The sequence below is a fragment of the Dendrobium catenatum genome, unplaced genomic scaffold (genome assembly GCF_001605985.2).
Source record: "Dendrobium catenatum unplaced genomic scaffold, ASM160598v2 original_scaffold_21676, whole genome shotgun sequence".
Taxonomy (NCBI): Eukaryota; Viridiplantae; Streptophyta; class Magnoliopsida; order Asparagales; family Orchidaceae; genus Dendrobium; species Dendrobium catenatum.
Genome location: NW_021340136.1, coordinates 113,657 through 137,509, shown reverse-complemented (window position 1 = coordinate 137,509; position 23,853 = coordinate 113,657). Strand labels below are relative to the sequence as shown.

The following is a 23,853-nucleotide window of genomic DNA, read 5'->3' as shown; positions in this document are numbered from 1 at the left end:
TGTAAAAAGCAACTGATTATGGCTTCCTTTGGAATAGCTTTTTTGTTGCTATCTAAAACAGTTTTTAGTACAAAAATATCTTGAATTAAAAATTTTTATAATAGAAAGCGATTTCATGAAGCAGTATGAAAGTTATCCCAAATGAAGCCTATATCTGTTGAAAGTTAAGCATACAAATCTAGAAGCACAACAGAACATTAGCATAAAAAAGTAAATTACAAACGAAACAGTGTAGTTTGATACAGAAAAAAAAAACTCTGCAAATTGGTCACTTCACAAGAAGCCTGTTCAGCAACTGTGCCCCACGAGCCATTCTCCCTGTAAGGAACCATCATAAGACATTATAAACTAATAACAAATGGCACCAAAACTAAAGCATGAGCAACTAAAAAGCACATCAAGGAAACTAATTTCTTGCGATAAAATCACAACTGAACCTCATGTTTAGAGACAGAAGATTTTTGCCTACTGATTCATCAGTTCCAACAAAGAATAGGTGATTAGATGGCTCGCCTAATATTGTTCTATTACTTTAATAGGAGGAGGGTAGTGTTAGACCGGTCCGACAGAACCGGCATACGCGAACACAAAGGTGAATTTCTCCGCCTCCTATACGCACCGAAGGCACGCACGGCGTGCGTAAGCTATTTTAGGAAGGTTTTTTGAGGGAGTTAGGAGGGAAATTTGAATGTAGGGATTGTTTAGAGATTTCTTTTTGATTTATATGTATTAAATAGTTTGTTTTCTTAGGGTTAGGGCATCTTGAATTTCGCTGAAATTTGAGATCTTCTAGATTTAGGTTTTCCTTTGGGCTCTAGCGGCGTCTAGAGATTGGGAGAGATCGATCCTCCTCTCGAATAGAGGATCAATTGTATCTTGGTACTTTCCACTTCTTTTTCATCAAATAATACAAATTATCTATTGTTTTCATTGTTTTGTGTGGATTTTTTGGAGAATCTCGCTGTTTTCCGAAAATTGATAGGAAAAACTTGAGATCTACAAGTGTTTCCTATCAGGGACTTATTTATCTGAGCGGTAGCATGCAATACTTGATGCAATTTACTATTTCTATATGCAAAAAGACTAGTTAACCGAAATTTAAGAGCAAGGCAAGATATAGGAATTTTAAAGGTCTCCTAAGCATCAGAGGTAGAACTACAAGGGAACATAGTTTCTTAGTCGCTTCTGTTGAATGTAATGGTTACATATCCATTGAAATGACTTACTAGTTTATCATAAGTAAAGCAAGCTGAGATAGCCACCACATAAACAAAAAGAAATCAAAACATTGAATTAAAGTATCAAACCAAGCAAATATGGACACAGCCTTCAAATAGATGAAAACTAGGCCATGCAATGGAAAAGTACATCCTACTATATGAACACCATTGACGCAGTAATCCAAACAGCATTCAACTTAACAATCCAAAGAAAAAAAGCAGAATATTTCTCCACGTGAAAAGACTCAACAGCAACAAACAGTATTATATTAGACTAAAGCAGCACAGTACTGCGGTTGAACTTCCCTTTCATAATTGATCATTTGATTATGTTTGACTCTCTTGCCACGATAAGTCATCTCCTTGGATAAGATTGAAAAGATAGGGCTATATAACAACTAATTGTTCCAAAGCACCACGTGAAACATTCTTCAAGTATTGTTCAACTAGTCAACCGGCGAAAAAGATAGGATAATCCTAAAACTCTTATTTTTAACTTAATGACATCTAAAAAGCTCGAGAGCAAATATTGTAATATTCACCAGAAAGTGAATACCTCGTTATACTATTACTCAAGCTAAAGAAAATGACTCGTTGAGTATAATTCAAATATGCTAATTTCTTATGCTTCTTTATAGTATTACATATTGAGCTCCACATCTTCCAACTATGTTTCCTAAACCAAAGTATAAGAAATTTACTGTAATAACCTAAATTTCAGGTATGATTACAAATATTTTTTTAATTAATTAAATTCTAATTATGATTAGCAATTAATTACTGGTAACAAATAGATTCTTGTTCTATTAATTAATATGTTATTGTTAAAGAATTAAGTAATTAAAAGTTATTGTTAATATTAATAAACTATGTTTAATGTTTATATTGCTGTTAATCTAAAAAATAAGTTATGTTAATTAGGCCTCTAATAAGATTCCCGTACTCCACTAGCACTAATATTATATTAATTAATATATGCTTACACTCAGCCATTCCCAAACAATGCATGCAACGGTTCAGATGAATGGGAAAGGATAAGCATTAGCATATATTAGAGAAATACCATAATCTACTATTCCATACGGTCCTTCAAGCAGCGGTTAGCGGGATAATTTTTGTTGTGTGTGAAGCGAAGGTGGAGAGGAGCACTAGAGCGGAAACAGTGCAGATTTTCCTATATTTGGCATATTACTCTGCTTTGAAGAAGATATGGCATAGTGCAATGGGGGATTCGGTAAGGTTGATTTTTGTAGCAGAGTTGGCTAGGAATTTTGGTTCAGACAAGGAATTCCTGTACAACAACAACAGTTACAGCCGAAATTTCTGTGAGAACAGAAATTACAGAAGTGTAGCAAACCCAGAGGAAAATGCCTAGGAAAATTTCGGCACAGTCCCTGTAGCAGGAATAGGTTGAAGAATTCAGCATTTCCACTTTGCATTGGAGAGGTTTGGCATGCACAGAAATTTTCAATGAACAATAGTGCTTGGAAGGATTTGGTACAAGAATAAAAAGGAAGAGTAGAGATATAATAGAAGAGAAAAGAAAGAAGGAAATTGAGGGAAGACAAGAGGTAAGCAAATTGTTAGTATGATAATGTTGTAGTTGTCTTTTAAATTTTTATAAAGTTGATAATAGTTCCTAAAGCAAGCATATCTATTATATTTTTAGGATTCATTAATTATATGCATAAGGGAGGTTTTGAAGTTACTTATAATCGTAAAAGAAGGCGTAGTAGAGAATCGGAGTGGACGTCTCGGCAAGAAGGTAAGTAATGCAATTTAAAGTCTAAAGAAAACTTTTGTAAATTGATATTGCATGAATTTAAGGAAAATAAGCACTACTAGTTAGTTTCCTTTTTCTAAAGGATATTCATAGTCAAGTTTCCAAGTATGATTAATCCCTTACATAAATTAATTATGTGAGTTTAAATTAAGATGTATTATGTTCATTTAAATATTTTCCTTATTGATATTGTTTTGAAAAGAGATCTTTTTCTTTACTTATTATGTGCATATTCAAGTTATACAATGAATGAATAAGAAAGTTTGTAGCATGTCTAGTATGTATAATGAATATGGAGGATATACTGAACATCAATTTAAAAGTAAAATTTGGCTAAATATTTATATATAACTTACCAATGTAGGTGGGGCAAAAGGGTCCCCATATATTAAATTGTTTGGTAAGTGAGGCAAAAGGGATCCCAAGGAAATAAAACCTATAAAGCTTGTGGGGCAAAACGGACCCCAAAGAGGCAAAAGGGACCTCTATGTAATTCAATAGCGATAATGTCAGGTTTACCTGTGCTCCATTGAATATGTTTATGAATGAGTAGCCAAATCTTTTAATGAATAAAATTGATATTCAGTATGGATGTAAGAAGAATTTATGGGTAATGTCAAATGAGAATTTATAAAGTTTGCTCAAGTAGTCTAACTTTATTTATGTTTTCACTATTTTAAATTTTATAATCATGCAATTTAAATGTTACTTCAAGTTGCATCAATTATGGAGTCTTATAGCTCACCAGTAGTTTATTAATGGTTTTGTTACATAAAAGGAAAAGGAAAAAATGGAAGATGACTAATCTGCAAGTATTTATATATTAAGCTAATGTTTATTATATGTTTGAAGTCTATTTTTGAGGTTAGTAAGCAATTTACATGTTGTACTACTTTAAGATTTGTTTGGGCTTCCTTAGTGGCTCTGTAAATGTGTTTATTGAAGTTTTAATTTGGAAGATGCTTCAATTGATGTATAAATGGACTTATGGTTGGATGTTTCATATGAACTTCTAAGAAAAAGTTGTATTAAATGTTTTTGAAAGGATAAATGATTATGTAATGCATGTTACACTCAATGGTACTATTTAGGGGTACTGTGGGGTGTTACATTTGATGCAGTTATTCAAAGCAAAAATTAAACATCCATAAACAACCTAACTGCCAAAATCAAACAACGATTTTGTATTCACAAATATACATGGGCTCACGTAGATGAAAGCTTATATTTGAGCATGCTGGACATGATCTAAAGATAGGTTCCCAATTAGCCAGATTTAAGATTGCTAAAATGGGTGGAGCTCAATTTCCCCATGTTTCAAACATGCAAATTTGATGTCAAAATCTTTTAAAATCCATGAAAATCTTGGGTAAGATTTGGATCAAATTTGGTCATCATTTTCAAGTTTGGCGACTATGAAACTCAAGATCAAATTCACAGTTTCACACCTTATCTACTTGAATACATATCACCCCATGGTGTTATACAATAGGAGATCAAATCAAAAGGTATAATACAACTCAGCTTCTCCTTGTTTATGCCATCAAGGAAAGCAAGAACCTCCCTCAGTGCAAGAGGAAGATCAGGTGGTGAACAAATAAGCTTATTTGATGGAGAGCCTAAGGTCAAGCATCGGTAACAATGACTAGGAGGTGGTTGCCAAAAAGTATATTGATATTGAGGGAGCTTACAATTGAAACAATCGAAAAAAATTAAAGAAGCTTAAATAATATACAATTAAAAAAAGCCAAAAAAAGGTATATTAAGTATAGGGTACATTATATAATATTAGCTTACACATTATATCTAAGTATAGGGTATATTATATAATATTAGCTTACACATTATATCAAAATATAATGTCAAATATAACTCGAGATTTATTTATGATTTAGATTTTTTTAGTTGTTGTATTGATAATCAAGAGAGTGGTAAGGTAAAATAAAGCCAGTGCAAAGTGAGAGTGGAAATTTAGTTGACCAAAAAGAGAGTATTTGGGGTGTGGAAAATATATTATATCTTATATGTATCTCTGAACTAATAGACAATTTATCTCTCTGTACAACTACAAATGTAAGTGAATTTTACCAAACCACATAAACCCATATATATACATCCCTTGCGCAATTCCCACAATGGCACAACCACATGCGAGAGTCGAGACGTCAAAATTTCTCCTGCAAGCAAACTGGAAGACACTCAGCTAGGGTTTCGTGTTGGGTCGGGTCAACTCGGAAACCCGGCGGATCGGTCCGAGTTGTAGTTTTTTACCCATTTGCGAAAACGGGTCGGGTTCGGGTTGTGTCAAATAGTAGTGGGTCAGTGTCGGGTTCGACCTGAACCCGACCCGTAACCCGATTTTGACACTCCTAGTTAAAATGTGTGGAGCTTACTTTCCCTATATTTCTCCCATATAAATTTGATTTCAAGTTATTTTAAATCTATTAAAATTTTGAACAAATTTTGAAACCAATCTGATTTTAATTTTCAAATTTAAAGGCAACCAAACTCGAGATCAAATACACACCTTATCTAACTTTACACTGATGGACCGGCTGAACTTGTTGGCCCCACTAGTGTGGGCGACGAGCAAGAAGAGAGGGGGGCTCAAAGGGGATTAATTACTTATCATAGAAGACTAAAATTGGGAGAGAATTATGAATGTTTACTTGGGAGAACGGGTGCTGGTTTGATTGGGAGGGAATTAGGAAGTTTCTTAATCAAAAGGGAGTTGTTTTGGAAGGTTCTTAATCAAGGAAAAATTGTTTAGGAAAGTTTTCATCACAATTGGGAGGGAATTATTTAGGGCAAGAGATCTAATTTGAATTCAAAATCTATGATGGAATTATTTAGGAAAATTGGGGAGGAATCAAGGGGTAATTGCTTAGAAATTTTTTAATTACAATTGGGAGGAAATTATTTAGGGCAAGATATCTAATTTGAATTCAAAATCTAAGAGGGAATTATTTAGGAAAAGGGGGCTGATTTGGGAGTGAATTGAGGGAGCCAATTTAAGGATAGCTATGTTGTTATTTTGGGGGGAGGTGATGTGCATTTTGTAGTCTTTTTTGAGAGGGCTCTAGTCGATGCCTAGGGATTTGGGAGAGTAGGATCTTCCTCTCCAATTGAAGATCCAACTATATATTGCGGTTTTATTTCATATATCTTGCAATAAAAAGAGTTTTGGTGTGTTATTCTTTCAAACTTCTTATTATTTTTAGTTGATTTTGAGAAAATTGCAACCACTTCCTATCACACACCTACCACTTCATAATGTCCCAGAAAAAGAGTGAAATAAAAGGATATGACGCAACTCTCATCATGTCCTTGTGAATGCCATCAAGGTTAGCAAGGATCAGCTCTTGGTTCAAGATGATATAGTCAATTGAGAATTTGAGGTCAAGTATTGGCAACAATGCAGCTCTTTTGAGTTCAAGATGATATAGTCAATAGCAGGGAGATTTCTACTGAGATCATTTTGAAGGGCGACGACAGTCCTGGTGGTTGGTAGGCAATTCAACAAGGATGACAACGACTATAGCAAGAGGTGTCAAGTGGCTTTTGGAGAGGAAATGACACTCGAATGTGAGGACTTGCAACTAAAATAGTGAAGGAAAGCAAAGGAGCTCAAGTACTATTTAATTATGAAGAAATAGAAAAAATAAGGGTATATTATGTATATAATATAGTATATATACATATAGCTATTGATGTTATTCCTTCTTGAGATTTCTTTATATTTTCTGTTTTTTTTTTTTGTTGTATTGTTTTAATAATAATAAAAAAAAAGATAACATAAAATAAAGAGAGTGAAGAGATTGAGAAAGAGGAAAAAAATCTAATGTGACCAAAAAGAGAATATTTGAAGAGTGCAAATATATTTCATCTTATAATCATCTAGTGGTAGTTAATCACTAAACTTTTTTCCTTTCTCTATGTAGTTGTGGATATAAATAGATCTCATTAAACCACATACTCTATTATGTTCTTTTTTTTTTGGGTGTTTTTCTTGCATATTATTTTGTTCATTCTCGTGATCATAAATGTTATCAAGCATGCATTTTTCCAACAAAGATTTGTTAAAGCCTAGTCTAAACACTACATAACTTGGCTTAGCTCCTAATTGTAGACATATCTAAGCTGCTCCCTGTAAACCTATTTATTTTCACTGTTGTTAGATTGTTCGAAATTTGAACAAAGTGAAATATTTTTCATCCTCAGATCAGAAAGACTGGGAAGAATCCTTATTGCATTTGTACATTATTCTCCTTTGGTTTGTTAGACATAGGATATACTCCTTTGTATAGGCATGGGTTGTCAGCACAGGCTGTATGGCTACACGCTTAACCAGCTTTGGGGAGCTTAAGATAGAGATCTCTCATCCAACTTGGCTTTAACCAATCATGTCAGATGGATACACGTCTTGTTTGTCAAGTATGCAACTTTAGGAGCTTTCTTGATATGCTATATTTATTTTCAATGTAAGCTCACTGCAACTAGGAAATGAATTAAAAAAAATTGTAGTTAATTGAACTATAAAACTCCTAGAAATCTCATACAAAAATTTACCTGTGTAGAAGAAAAACAAATTATGATAGAAAACATATAAAGTTCTTAATATTATAATTAGATTACAAGATACTTACAAATTTTACACATTAAACAAGTTTATAAGGGTAATATAATATTATGTGAAATTGATCCTAAAGGAAAAAATATGGCAACAAAAATTTTCATACAATACTATTTCGAATAATATAGAGGTGAATTCTTATTGTTTATATTTTGGCAAGAAAGTTGTCATTCAAATTTTCAAAGAATAACCATCATCTTTCTCCATATTCATAATCACACTATAGAGAGGTTTCTTGTTCTTTTTGGTGGGCACGTTTGGGAGTTCCTTGATAAGAGGCTTTGTGTGTCAGCAAGGATCGGGTGTTGTTGTGGAGGCCAGCAATTGAAGCTTGATGAATTCTAGTTTTGTGATAGTTGAGGAGATTTGGGTGAAATGCAGGCGAAGAAAGAAGACTGAAGCAATCGAATTAGAAATCACCTGGAGTGGCAGAGGAGCGGGCAGAAGCGTCCAATGCAGCCTCTTCAACCGTAGAAGACGGATACTCCGGCGGTAAAACTGGCGGTTTTGACAGCGGCGAGTTGATGAGCGGCGCGTACATGTAGGAGTCGGAGACGAGGTACTCGGCCAATGCCTTCGCGAAACCCTTGCTCTTTCTCCGCTTCATCGATTTCCTCTGCAGCCCTTGCCCGATTCCCTTTTCCATCTCTTCTGCTTCGAATGGGTACTACGACACCCTTAGAAAGCCGCGAAATGAATTCTCCGTAGCCTCTCTGGCGGTTTTTCTTTCTCCGAGAGGGACGCGTGGCGTGGTGGAGGAGAGGGACGGAAATATGATGACTCTTAGGGGGCTTTTGCGTAATTTAGGGCAGATTAGTTTGGTTTAGACCGTTAATAATTAAATTTTAATATTTATTTATTTAATACTTTAACCAGCTCGGCCACAGGGACACGAGCCCCAGCCACATCATAGCCTTTAAAACCTCAGAAATCAAACAGAGAGAAACAGATAAAGACAAGAAACCTAGAAAGATCATCTTCGACTACGCCCCCTCCGGCGTCCCCTCCCGCGAAATCTCCCGCTCCCACGAGAAACAGCAGGACTATCTCGCACCAAGGTAAAGTCATTTTCCGGATCGGAACCATCGTAAAAATTCGGATTAGCCAAATTGCAATCCGAAAACTCCGAACCAGATTCAAATTCGGAAGAGCCATATAACCAATCCCCCTGGTTAGAGAAATCGGATCCATAATTAATACCCAAACGCTGAACCAAATGTTGCGTATCAACCAAGTTAACAGAGACATCCACTAGATTATCCGAACAAATCGAATTGTTACCCAGATTATTTTCCACAATACAATCTTTATGCACAGAAATATTATTCAAAATAACAGCATCAGGTGGCGATTGAACCAACTCATCAGAACCCAATAAAACCGGGCTGTCACATTTATTTTTTGCGAATACCAGAGGCAGAACGTTGTCTAGAGACCAACCAGAAAGCGTCACGTCAATGATATCAAACCACGGTACCGAGCAAAAGGATGACATGGCGCCTTATAATTGATCTTTGGACGGCATTCGACATCCGCACGGAATAATTAATCACTAGTTAGAGCGAGCTACTCCTTTAAAAAATGTCATTAATTAAAAACTAATTTTATGTATAAACAGCACATATTTGATAGTAGTCCAAATTACTTTAAGAAGCAATAAGAAAATCATCCTAAACAAAATTTTAGTCCCCTGACTTTTTCTAAAGGATCAAAATAGTGCTTACCTCCAACCGAATTCGGTCTGAATAATCTAAATCTATGAAATTAGTTAAAATTTATTTTGAAAAAAAGTATAACTGTTGTGGATAGATTTCTTTTCTTCAGTAAAAAAAAAAGAAAATAATTTCATTACAGATATCACACAGTAACAAATCTAATAATGAAATACTTCTCATTATAAAAATAAAAATAATAATAATAATAATAATAAAACTATAATCAAATAAAAATATAATAAAAATCTCTAACTTTCAGTTTGGAAAACTCCACATGCCCTTCAAATCTACCTCATAATTCACAAATCTGAATCTTAGCAACAACAATATCAAAAACATCTCCACTCCAATCAAAATTCACACAGTATTAACTGAATGACAATCAACATAGTTTTTTGCATGTAAAGGCCACCATAATTTCAATACAATTCATAATTATTAAATTCAAAGTTATGAAGGCAAATATTCCTTCCCAGGTCAAATCACTTTCCATGCCTTACAGGCCAATAAATAAAAATCCTTAAACAGCTCCAAAATCAGCCTTGAAAAGCTCAGCTGGATTCAAAATTGTCTTTTGATCAGAAGAGTAAAAGGGAATTTGGGTCTGACCTTTCCTCATTTCTTAAAAGGCAGAAATTCAATGCCACACATATAGGGTCGCAGTACTTCTGGGACTGTTACTCCATCCTCCTGTTGATGGTTTTCAAGTATGCAGCAAATTGTTCTTTCTGTTGCTGTCAGGGTTGAGTTCAGCAAGTGCACAAATTGCTTGGATTGCTCATCATTCTGCAGATGGAGGAAAACGATGGAAAAATAAGCTATATGCATTTATGCATGCTGCGACCAAGCTAGTAGAAAACTGATGGAAATTAAAAATATGGATTGGGATTTTATTTTTTATTTTAATATTATGGTGGTAATTTTATGAATCTCCTCTTGAATATAAAATTGCTTTTGAATATATAAAACTATTCGATCTTAACTCTGTTTGAGATTAGGGCTTCGTTTGTAACATTTTTCTTTATGCTTCTTAAAGCAGATTGTTAGTACTAGAAAATTGCTTTAAGAAACAGTAATAAAGACGTCCCAAATGAAGCTGAAGCATAAGGTTTCGTTTGGGACAACTTTTTTATTGCTTTATAAAGTAAATTTTTAGTATAAAAATTTCTGGAATTAGAAAATTTTATATTAAAAAGTTGTTTTAAAATACAGTAACAAAGTTGTTCCAATCGAATACCGAGTCTTCCTCATACCCTATGTTATTGGGTTTTACAACTTTTTGGGCACAAAGTGACGCTTCTATCAGATTGTGCTATGGTTGAAGCAAAGAATATGCCACAAAAGCAACTTTGGTAGCAACTGTGGCAGTGAATTTCATACGGAAGGAATGTTCTTTTCCTCTTAACGGCAAAGATAAAAAATCTTCAAAAGCTTGCATTTCTCGACTTATTTAATTTGCTTCATATTAATTTGTACTTTATAAACATCTTCAAGTCGATTGATAATTGCAAGTTATATTTGAAATAGATCTTATTTTTCATGCACGAAATGTATTTAATTGTTCAAATTTTCCAACACTTTTTTACCTCAACTCAATACAAAAGTTATTTTACAATAACATGAGCATAATACTAAGTTAAGTGCTGCAGAGATGAGGATGCTTAGGTGGACGAGTGGCTTTACCCTTAAAAATAGGATATGAAATGAGCATATACGTGAAAGGTTAGAGTAGCTCCAATGGAAGATAAGATTAAGGAGAGTCGCCTTAGATGGTTTGGTCACATTAAACGAAGGCATTCCGATGACCCGGTTAGAAAAGTTGAGGTATTAAATTTGACTTATGTTAAGAAAGGTAGAGATAGGCCTAAAAAGACTTGGTTAGAAAAGATTAGAAATAATCTTTCTTTATTAGATTTAAATGAAAATTTGACTTTTAACAAGACACAATGATGAAAAAAGATTCATGTAGCCGGCCCCACGTAGTGGGACAAAGGCTTGATGTTGTTGTTGTAGTAACAGCTTTAATTAAAAGAAACTTACCTTCTTCTGCCCATATCCAATCCCTAACCTCCTCGCCTGATAATCCGTGCAATTTGAACAAGACACAAGCTCTCTGTATGTTTTTGATGCAGGAAACCAACCTTCAAGGTCGTATTTCTTGGCAGCTGCATCATTCAAAGCTCCGGATACAATAGCAACTATCTGGTAGGGTATCTTAAGCTGCAAAAGGTGAAAATTTTAACCAACAAACAAAATAAGTAAATATAAAGGAAGTTGTCACAAAAGAAGGCACCATAGGAAACTAATTAATATCTACCTCCTGATAGAATTCCTCCGAGTTTTTAAGCATCTCTTCAAGCATCAGCCAAGACTCATTGTCATTTGGGCTTGTGATACAGAACTGCTCCACTTTTTCAAACTGATGAACTCTAAAAATGCCCAATGTATCACGCCCATGAGATCCAGCTTCCTTTCGGAAACAGGTTGAATATCCAGCATATCTAAGAAGTACTAACAAATGGATTAGTAGTGCTAATTCATCTCTGGAAATCTTACCCATAAGATTGACTGCAAAACAAAATTGATGGAGCACAACTGAAACAAATTGAAGGTGACAATACCTTAATGGTAAGCTCGTGGGATAGATTCGTTCCTCTAGATGATATGAACATAATGGTTGTTCAGAAGTAGCTATAAGATATTTGTCCTCTCCCTCGCCTGTAACCTGAAGAAGGTAAACTAATAAAGTCATCCATTAACCAGAATGGCATGCATGTGGATTACTGTAAAATTGCAGACAATACAAATAATGCTCATGTGGATTCTTCCCAATCTTCAACATAAAAAATGTTAACTTTACCGAAGAGGACATGCAAAAAAAGAAGGTTTAAAAGGGGTTTTCTAATTTGTGGAAGGAATAGTAAGCCTCGAGAACAAGTAAAACCAGTTTAGCCTGACAATCAAATTAAATGGCATCTGCCAGATATACAAATTATTTAAAGTAGTAAAAGTTAAAGCCTAGTAACGTGAGCTTTTGTTCTCTAATACATCAAGAAAAGGATAGGACAGAGTCAAGATAGAAATATAACTTTTCAGTAAATATAAGTGAGAAACTTCAGAGGAACAAATGAGATCTTGGTACTAAAAAACAAATCATCTAAGTACCCTACCATAATCATAGCCGACCTAACAAGGGCAGAGAAGATGACAAAACCACATGTTAGCAAAGTGTTAGAAACACATTATACTGCTTCTGCTCAGATCCTCTAATTGATAAACCTACAGCACTAAAAAGAAACTTGAAACCGTGAAAAGTCAAAGCTATGGAGAAATTCCCAAGATATTATCATTATAAGCAATTTGTTTCATAGTGAAAAGCGCCAAGGAGAAGTTTTTATATTGCTTCCAACATGATCAAGAGGTTAAGGAACAAGCCCTTTTGCAAGCTACATAGGTCAGGCAGCATATAGAACCTCTTTCCAAGGATTCACATAGGTTGAATCCTAATGCAACAGGTATCGGGTTATACTATGCTGAAAAATAACTAGTATTTCAACAAGAGCAAGAAATACACATAAACTCATTAGTATTCACCTTGTAGAGCTCTTCATCAAATTGAGCAAGCTGAGCACATTTTGCCATGATATCCTTCCTCATGAAAAAGGGAGTTTGAAGTGGTTCATAGTTCTTCTTTCTCAGAAATACCAAACCAAAGTTTATCAGTGCTATGTTCAAAAGGACACCATCGCCCTTCAAATAATAACCTCTTCCTCCAGCTACAGTAGCTCCTACAATGTAAAATAGCATAGATTCGTGAAACAAAACAAAGCATGAAAGGAAGTTCCATGCATGGCCTGTTTAAGAGGAAATTAGTTCAGTGTTTTGCCAACAAATAATTGATGACAGGTCGCCCGAACCTCACAGTTTTACCATAATCTTAAAGACAAGCCAGACAACTTTAAGTTACAGATAAAATTAACGAAGAGATATTTTCATATGCAAGCATTAAATTTTTTTTTTGGGACAGCAAGCATTAAATTGGTCTAGAAAACAAAACAACTGACCGATCCTGCAATACCTATGGACTCAGGTGGCAGCTATTGCCTAGATAAGGCCCCATTGCTCATGGAATCTGATTTAATATAATTTAGGACATTTCATTGTCATACTATGTATGATCTTTTCAGAAATGATCCCATAGAATAGACGCAAAAGCCTCGGACAGAGAAATTTCGATCAGCAAACTCATTGCATGAAGGTACCCAACATCGATTATTAGTTTTGGACTTTAAGATAAAGGGGCATAAAATAAAAAATAAAGTAAAACGTTTTTCGAGGATTAGATGGGGGCATTTAAAGAATATTAACCAAAATATTTTTGTGAGTAAGATTTTAGATCTTAAGATTTTGTCTGTGCATGAGGATGCTAATGTTATGTGGGAAAAAGTGGCTAGTGATATTAAGAATATTGCAAAAGATGTGCTTGGAGTATCTAAGGGAAAAGCTCCTAATAGTAAAAATAGTTGGTGGTGGAATCCAATTGTGCAAGAAAAGATTAAAAATAAGAAGATTTGTTATAAAAATTGGTTTAATTTTAAAAATTCTGATAATTGGGTATTATATATAGTGGCTCGTAAGGATTCTAAGAAAGCAATATGCGATGCAAAGACATTAGCTTTTAACGATTTTTATAATAGATTAAATACTAAGGAGGGAGAAAGATATATGTATAAGTTAGCCAAACAAAGAGATAGGAGTAGTAAGGATTTAGTTCAAGTGAAGTGTATTAAGGATGAAGATCAAAAAATACTTTTCTTAGAAGATGATATTCAACAAAGGTGGATGAGATATTTTGCTAAACTTTTTAATGAAGAGTGTGAAAATAAGATTGACTATAGTGACCTTAGCACCCTAAATGAAAGTAAAGATTTCTGCTTGAAAAGAAAGGAGTTAATAATGCTTATATTCAAATCATTAAAGATATGTATGTAGGAGCTATTACTTGTGTTCAAACACAAGGTGGTTTGACCAAGTATTTCCCTATTTCGGTTGGGTTACATCAAGGATCAGCCTTAAGCCCATATCTTTTTGCTTTAGTCTTGGATGTTCTCACTAGACATTTGCAAGATGATGTACCTTGGTGTATGCTTTTTGCTGATGATATTCTTCTTGTTGATAAGACTAGAGAGGGAGTTGAAGGTAAACTTGAATTATGGAGGTCAACCTTAGAGTCTAAAGGTTTTCGCTTGAGTAGATCTAAAACGGAATATATGGAGTGTAATTTTAGTAGTAATAGTCCTAGTGAGGGGATTGTGACTTTGGGCTATCAAGTCATTAATAAGAGTACACGTTTTAGATATCTTGGATCTATTGTTCAGAGTGATGGTGAAATAGATGGGGATATTATCAGCAGAATTCAAGTTGGATGGTTGAAGTGGCGGAATGCATCGGGCTTGTTATGTGATAGAAATGTACCCCTCAAACTTAAGGGAAAATTCTATAAGATGGTAGTGAGGCCTGCAATGCTTTATGGTGCCGAATGTTGGCCATTAAAAGTGAAGCATAATACTAAGTTAAGTGTGGCAGAGATGAGGATGCTTAGATGGATGAGTGGCTTTACCCTTAGAGATAGGATACGAAATGAGCATATACGTGAAAAGGTTGGAGTAGCTCCAGTAGAAGATAAGATTAGAGAGAGTCGCCTTAGATGGTTTGGTCACATAAAAAGGCGGCCTTCCGACGACCCGGTTAGGAGAGTAGAGGTATTAGATTTGACTTGTGTTAAGAAAGGTAGGGGTAGACCTAAAAAGACTTGGTTAGAAAATATTAGGAATGACCTTTCTTTATTAGATTTAAACGAGAATTTGGCTTTTAATAGGACACAATGGAGAAAAAGGATTCATGTAGCCGACCCCACGTAGTGGGATAAAGGCTTGATGTTGTTGTTGTTGTTGTTGTTGTAAACTCATTGCATGAATATCTATCTCGATCACACTTGCCATTGTTGCGGCCAAAAGCTTTATTTTCTTCTAAATTGTAAACGTTCATGAATCTAAAACAAAAAAAAAATGGAAAAGGAATGTGGCTGTATCTGATACTTACTTCTTCGGCACTGGTGCTATCAACAGAGGACAGATCACAACGTGATTGGTCAGCCAATTTTAGTTACCCTCGTTTGGATCATTTTCAAAGGCCTTACACACGAACAATAGATCTCAGTACTCCCCAAGGCATGCACAAATGCTAAAAAAAATATCCTTCAAATACTAATAAATTGTTTATTATAGAAAGCAATAAAACCTCACCTCTGGAGGGACACCCCAAAACTTAAGGAATATCATCAGCTTTTTCCCAATTCATTGGAGTCGGCATTATGAATCTTATTCATTCATTTTCATTGGCTACTAAATGAGATGTTAATTCTAATTTATGCCAAAATCATTGCATGACTTCAGACCATATTATCTTTGCCTAACCCAATATCTTCCAAATACTTCTATATTAAGTTAAATATACTAAATTGCATCAATGCATCTACTATCCTCAGTCTTTTTTGCCACTATCTTAACTTCAATAAGCGATTAAGCGTTACTCTCATTGTTTCTTTAATATGTTCATTTTCACTTTATCTTTTCAAATATTTTCAAATCTACATCATAATATTCTAAGTTTTGCCACACTCAACTTAACTTTAAATTTCTTTTATTACCCAACACTAAGATCCACATATATATATAGACAGACTATTATGATTTTATAGAATTGACATTTTAGTCTCAATGATATTATCTAAAAACATAATATGCTAGAGGCATATGTTCATGTTAAAAAAAAACTTTAATTTCAGAAATAATAGCCATATCTCCAATCCTTTGTATACTAAATTAAAAACGGTTAACCAAACACACATAAGTACCATATGATCTTCTAACTATTGATTAAGAAGAAGCCAAAAAACATAAATTCTTAGAATTTTTTTGGAGTTTTTTAATTTAGTTTAAAAGCTTCCATATCTCCAAAATTTTCCAAAGGGTTCCTTGATGGAATTGATCAATTCAAAACTCCAAATCTAGTGGAGGGGTCAGTTGGGATTACCCAAAACGAAGGCATTAATTGTAGAGTATTGCGTTAAAATAGAAAATAACATAATATATTCTACATGGGTTGGCCATGTGGAGAAGTAATTCAAGAAAATTTTGAAAGCTTTTACTTTCTTGTAGAAGTAGTTCATATTTTTCCTGTTTTGGTTCCTGTCTTCAATGAATAGTTATATATTTGGTCCGTTCAATATCTTGTTTTTAGCTAGCTTTGGATTTGAATTTTAATTTGAGTTTGAGTTATTTCTAACCCTTTTTCTTTTGAATCTTTATTAAAAAAGACCAAATCTAAAAAAAAATTCAAGATTAGAGATGAAATAAAATCAATTACTTGATCCTAATTACTCTCCCTTGCCTCTTACTCAACGTGCATAACAAGTCCAGAACCTAAGATAGCCTCCATCTCCGCGTAGTCATAAGCCATCTCTATCAAGTCCAAAAACAGAGGCAAATTTGCCTCTTTCCTGAAGCTGATGGCTTCAAATATTTCAGAGAGAGAACCAAGCTTCCCTCTTGTTCTCCCCTTTGTTTCTCTACCCAAACCACAATCCTCATTGTTATAGTCTAGAAAATAAGACATCGGTTGTACAGTAGCAGGAATTCACAGGGAAAAGGATATGGAGGTTTACAGTATATAGAGATAGTATCTAAAATAGTCAGTAACTTCCTTCTGCTCTTTTGTTAATATCCTTTCACTATCTATTAGTAAGTTAACATAATTCTCTATGTTATTACTAATCGCTAATGCAAATTTAATAATTCACTTGCATTGGCCATCTTATTTAACTCTAAGATCCATTTGATAGGAGACCCTAAAATTCTTGGGAAGACTTGTGTGATCTATTTACGATTTTTTGAATCATTTAGAAGGAAATCAATTTGTTGATTGAAATTCTTTTGCTCTAGATAGTTAGGTTGAGGAAGACAATAATACCCTAAAAGCTAATGTAATAGACACAAATTCACAAATAAAACCCAAAGGCTGCCTCCAATCCACTTAAAAGGTTTTAAACACTAATCCTTGTTGTGTGGATTTAGATCAAGTTTGGTACTAGAATTTACTGACAAAAACTGATTTGTAGGAATTTACTGACAAAAAATGATTTGTAGATGCAAATTTCAGGATCGCTATCCCCGTCCAAGGACGCCTGAGCTTAACGGGGGAAATTATGATCAGAGAGGCACTCTAAACACTAGCTCATACCAATTGGTACAAAATTCAGAAAAAAATAAAATCCAAGCTGTAAACATGTCAAATCAATGCCAATGGAATCTAGTACCTACGGATATTAAGTTGGAATCTTAATTTATACCAAATGGGTTCAAAATAAAGAGTTTAAACATGAGGATTAGAATGAATATTGGAGAAATATTTGGGCTTTGAAGAATTCAAAATCTAACTCCATAATTCAACCCATCAATGAGGAATTACATCGACCACCTAAAGAGTAAAAAGATCTCGGACGACTCACCAAAGCACAAAAGCTGGGATCTTTCAGAAAATGGATTCCTATTTGATGAGTGCATAACCGCATGGATAAGCTCACACTAACCCGTCAATTTTGGATCCAATTCAGGATTTTCCTTAGGAGGTATGAAGAAGGGATTGGAATGTGGCACCCATGCTAGAGGCTATTTCAAGCCAGGCCACTAAACAAGACAGCTTATTCTTTTCCTTCAAATCAAAGGAGAGCCCTTATTGTTCTAGAACAACTAAAAAGAAATTCTTTAATGAGAAGTGATTTAATTCAGATGTAGGAAGAATTCTTGAACAGCGAAAGAGCCTATTACTCGCTACATCAAACAATTTCTACATGCAAGGACGAGTTAAGCCACTAGAAGAGGATGAGTGAAAAAGTTTCTATGCAACCACAAGTAATCAAAGAATACACCAAATTGAACTCAATAAATCTCTCTCCATGATCAACCACTTATTAAGAGGGATTCAAAAAAAAATATTCTTTTATTATATCTAGAAAATTTCCATTCAATTATCAAAATAACTATGATAAGCATTTAAAGAAGTCTTGTATAATCAAACAGCCTATCTAGAAAGGCTATATATTATCATATCTTGATAGTTTCAAAGTAATTCCTACTTTTAGGCTAGAATTAAATTTCCAAAGAATTTTCTTATTTTCTTTATTAGAGAATTAAATGTTTCTTAGCTTGTAAATAAGTTTTGAATTCAAATGTCTCTCTCCTATTCTATCATTTGATTTCTCTATCTCTCTCTATCTTCCCTTGAGGTCATTTGTCATCCATCCAATAAAGGCATATGCAGCCCTCCAATCCTATCTTTCCAATTATTAAATAGGATGCCATTCTCTATTTATCTCATTTTTTTTCTTGATAATAGTGTTTCCTCTCTAATTTATTCTGCAAGGAAAGGGGTGAATGCAAGATGCCTTAATAGGTTTGAATGATCATATTTAGGGTAATCTCTTTCCCTTATTCTTATCATTGTCTTGCAAGGTTATTGCATTCGACCTTATCAAAATTCCTAGATCTTCAAATGATTGATGTATTTTTCAAATCTAGGGTAATATCGAGTCAAGTTCGAGAGAGTTATGCTAAACTCAAACCCGAAACAAAAAATAAATGTTTGACTTCAAATTGACAAGAAATTGAGATCATTCTACTTTTTAGTTGGCTTGAAATCAATTTTCAATTAAGTAAATAAATAAATATAAATATTGTAGATGTATTAGACATATGTTATATAGATGTATTATATATTATATATAAATGCTCATATATAGGCGCATTATTACCAAAACAAGTATCCTAGCTCATTTTATTCACATGTCACAGCCCTTTAGTTGAAGTTGTAGAAGATATATATGCATTATTTTAAAACAAAATCATCATATAAATCATAGCATGATTACAAAAACTAGCATTCATCCCGTAGTTCTCCACATGTACACTATAATACTTCATATTATGTTAGCAAGTCTACTCCTAGATGTTCTCGAGTCTCTAATTCTCATGCGCATGATCACCACACTTTGGATAAGGATTATAGACTTAGTGATTCATTAGACAAGCTAGATTGCTACATTACACAGACAAAAGACTCCTAATAATCACCAAGAATCTCTCCAATCAGACAAACTCCACCTACCAAATGACTCTATTCAGTCCCTCATACTCCACTCATTCCACTAAACCCTTAAATCCCAAATAATCCACCTAGCTCCATAGCCCCGCCAGCTTTCACAACCATCTAGATAAGGATGTTGATCAACTATTAGATATACTTTATGAGCTTGAGTATGATATAATGCCTTAGCTTGAGTTTCAAGTTGTGTTCAAGAATGTTGTTAAGCCTACGCCACACACACAAATTGATGTTGCTCTATTGCCCCAAAGATTGATATATGAGATTTTCCTTAACTATTGATGCTACTATCTAATGCATCACAAGTCCTACAAGTTAACTTTGTGTTATCACTGTTAGCACAATCATACTATCACAGGGCACTTGCCTATGTTGATGCCTGGATACACTTGTATGACATATTGCAATAACCAAATCCAAAGCCTCCAAATCATCATGATATATTGCTACAATCAAATCCAAAGCCCCAAATCATCAACCAATTGCTAAGTCGTATATGGATAGACAGGTTTGTGATGATAGGTGAGACCCTCCTTACACATCCTCCAAACAACACAATATATTTTCTTTAGGAGCACTGAGAACTCCACACAAGCCTATTCCACACCCATCACCTCCATGGACATCAAGGGACATCAAGGAAGAGTTCTTAATTCCAAGAGAGTTTATACAAAACCTGATCTTTAAATGATCACTAATATGTTTGTTATAAGTATTATAATGAAAGTTCATGATTTTTTTTTAATTATTGAGAAGGATTCCCTTCACAAAGACTTCCCTATTTAAGGACTCCTTCCATATGAAGATGTATCATGTAGTGGATTCCTATTGATGTTTTTCTTTTCCCCTATTGTTTGTTTCCTAATTACTTTAAAGCTTGCAAAAAGAGGTCGAATGTAAGAGATTTTCAATAAATGCAATTAATATGATATTATGAATTAAAATTGAAGCAAGGGTTACTCATGACTCATGAGCCTCTCCCATCCCTTCAAATCCCTCTTTCCCTCTTTGTCTCTAGACCAAGTGCCATATTTCTCTCCCCCCTCCTCACTTTTGGCCCCTCTCTCCTAAGTTCAATTGTTCTCTCTTTATCAAGGCATTAACAAGAATTAAAACTCTTTCACATTAGCATCAATAGGTGTATAAAGAGACAAACTGCTACTTAACTTCGATAGGACCTATTGACCATAAACTAAAATCAATAGTTTTTGCCATTATTAGGATTTTTTGTCAATCCATGGTTAAATTGGAGAAAAAATAAATCTAAAGGGTACCTTTCTTTAAATCAGCAATGCCAAGCTTCTCTACAAGCTCCACATGGCTTCTGAGCTTCCCTTCCATCCGCCTCTCACCCCACGTCCTCACTACCTGGTTATCTGCCTGCAAACATCACCAGAAGTTTATTGCAGTGACCTCTTTTCATTCATGTATTATATTTCTCTTCAACAACAGAAACCCAACCTCATCCATGCTAATAGGAACAGAATCGTGCACGAGATTCCCGATGATCATCAGTTTGGCTTCAAGAGTAGCCTTTGCTTGCAGCACCTCCTCGGTCTTCTCCGTTGCAAGCCTCTTGTTTTCCTCCGTGCTCTTTATCTTCTCGGACGCATCTTTCTTTGCCTTCACCCATGAACAAACCTCTTCAACCTCCAATTCGGTAAATCCTGCCACTACCAACATAATAATCCACTCTAAAACATATCAACAAATATCGAGAACTCACGATCTTCAGCTGCGCGATTTCCTTATTGATACGATTGAAATCTTTCCGGAGACAATCAAGCTCGAATTGTCCTGCAGAGCAAGCGGATAATAGTCGGATGTCAGAATTCCGGACCAGGACAAGTACGAAAGTAAAGAAAGGAGAGGTTTTGGGCGATGATTACGTTGGCGCCATTCCTTGTCAAGGCGGATGACCTCATCAATTATCTCGACGGAGGCGCCGCGGCGGCGCTGTGATTCGCGTATTCGTTCCGGGTCATTGCCCTTGTCCTCACGGAAGAGGTTGATGTCCAGCATCCCTCCTCCCAAGTTTATCTGCGCTTCTCTTACAAAGCAGACGGAGCGACGCAGTAAGCAAATAGTGAAGCAAGAGAGTTGGAGAGTAGGAGGCGGGAGGGAAGCGAAGAGAGAACGATAAAGAGAGCTAAAGGGTGTGCTAGAGAAAGCAGGCGATAAAGAAAGAAGGGAGGAGGACAAGAGCGAGCTGCGGAACAAAGGAGCAGAAAAGGATCGGCAGCGTAGTGAGGCCAGTCGTATGCCTGCGGCCGGTGACTGCAAGGAGAGAAACCCTAGATGTTTTGCACGCATAACCCCTTCAAAATTTTCTTAGCATAGACATCCACTTTAGCATTTTTTATTACAACATAACCCCTCCATGATCAAAAATCAAATTTAATTTATCTTTAAGAGACCTCCATTTTAGGAAGAGAAGGGTTATCCTTCAAAAAATAAAATAGTTTATAGTTATTATGAAAAAAAAAATTATCATAAAAATTAAAATTTTCTTATACTTTTGAAAAAAAATTATATGATACTTCTTTGCAATTATCATACTATATCAACATTGATTGAATATAATACATAGGAGAGTAGTTTAATGGTGAGAATATTTCTTAGACGAATTTACGGTGTTTTATAGGAGAGGTTATGTAATATTTATTTCTTGAATTTTGTATTCAAGCATGATATGCACAAACATAGTAGTATGTCTAATACTTTAATGTTTGTAAAGGATTAGGAGTGTCAATTTCAAGCCATAGGTCGGGTTCGGGTCGTATCCAAAATTGACCCGGATTTAAACGGGTCGATCCTAACCCAACTTGGGTATGAAAACGGGTTGAAAATCAGAACCCGGATCAGACCCGACGGGTTGTTGGGTTGACCCTGTGAGACCTCGTTCCCTTACAGTTTCTCTCTAGATTGAATTTTCCTCCCAGGATCGTCCGGGACGATATTGAGATCGTTCAGGCCGATCTGTACTGTTCAAAATATCGTCCTGAGAATAGTTCTGGGAACCGTCCAGGACGATCGAATTTGGTCTGATCGTCCCAGGACGATCTGGCGATCGGCCGGGCCGATCAGCTTTATGATATAAGAAAATCAGCTCGTTTTGAGGAGAGAGAAAATCATTTTTAAAACAAAATATCTGATTTGATCAGGTTGTCTCATGAGATAGCTCAAGCTCGACTTGATAGATGACTTGTGAGCTAGGCTCAATGACTAACACGTCAAACTTGAACTAACCCTAGCTCAACTCATCAGTTCTTGACTCGACTTGTTTACAAATCTTAATATAAAATTCAATAATTTAGTATATTTTCAATCAATGTTACTCGAATTATCCTTCATAGCAAGTGGATATATTTTCAATCACAAATGTATTTGAGGTTACTCATGCTAGTTAATATAAGATATAAAAGGTTATGCATATGCTTGAGTAGCTCATTGCCTCACAATTTATTGATGAGATGCTTAAGATCAAGTTTTCATTCCTTGCCCCCCTACGTAACAAGCCATCAAACCCTTCTATATTTATAGGCTTTAGTGAGATTTCACTACTCCCCAAGCCATCAAACCCTTCTTTATAGAAAAAAACTATCATTATGTCCCCAATATTCTAGCAAGAATTTTATTTTAGCCAAATAGTCACCACATTAGTTTAATAGTTTGTTAGTCACTCATTACAATAATATGTATAACTATTCTGCCGCAACAAGTATGTTGCACTTGATGCCTAGGAGGCTTTTAGAAGTAGCTTTTGCGCCTTTAATCACAAAATCTTAAACATCTATACCTAACAATATCAATTTGGTTTAAGAAGTGCAAGAATGTATAGTCTCTTTTTTTTTTTTTTTGTGGACATAATGTTTAAGATTAATTTAATATATTATTTATATTATGAGTATTTTGGTTAGATACAAATCAAATTCACCGTAATGTTGTTTGTATTTGCATGACGCATTTCAAATACATTAAAATACTTAAAAGGGAAAGTGGTTGCAACAACAAAGGCGATGTAAATAGCATTGGGCAGCTATGTCGAGAGATAATGTCGTCATAAAGTGGCAATAAGTTATGACAATAGTACTTGAACAGTAGTGATTGGCTGCAGAGCTGCGAATCATAAGCTACTGCTGTGTGTGATTCAAATGCTAGAAGAACATAAGATTTTACTGATTTTTTAAAATCATAAAAACATAGGTTTTAAATTATTTCAAATCCCCTAACTTTTTCAATTACTTTGTTTTATATCAAACATCAAAGAAGTTGTAATAC

The 23,853-nt window shown here is 34.8% G+C and overlaps 1 protein-coding gene across 1 annotated transcript; it reads right to left on the bottom strand.

The window, feature by feature from the left end:
- Positions 1 to 9,691: 9,691 nt before the first annotated feature.
- On the bottom strand, positions 9,692 to 21,896 carry LOC110111812 (serine--tRNA ligase). Its single transcript, XM_020843834.2, has 9 exons — positions 21,462 to 21,896; positions 21,299 to 21,369; positions 21,034 to 21,195; positions 20,847 to 20,952; positions 12,946 to 13,139; positions 11,973 to 12,076; positions 11,669 to 11,852; positions 11,392 to 11,571; positions 9,692 to 10,137 (listed from the first exon to the last, which is right to left on the bottom strand). The coding sequence occupies exons 1-9, from the start codon at positions 21,883 to 21,885 to the stop codon at positions 9,967 to 9,969; spliced, it is 1,596 nt and encodes a 531-aa protein (XP_020699493.1). The 5' UTR covers positions 21,886 to 21,896; the 3' UTR covers positions 9,692 to 9,966.
- Positions 21,897 to 23,853: the final 1,957 nt, after the last annotated feature.

Bases quoted from the DNA above. Each gene is read 5' to 3' on its own strand.
- LOC110111812 (XM_020843834.2), bottom strand. From the start codon at position 21,885: ATGCGTGCAAAACATCTAGGGTTTCTCTCCTTGCAGTCACCGGCCGCA. The intron at 13,140-20,846 runs GTACCCTTTAGA...TTTACATTGTAG, and splicing joins CATTGCTGATTTAAAGAAAG to GAGCTACTGTAGCTGGAGGA. The intron at 11,853-11,972 runs GTATTGTCACCT...AGTACTTCTTAG, and splicing joins CCCACGAGCTTACCATTAAG to ATATGCTGGATATTCAACCT.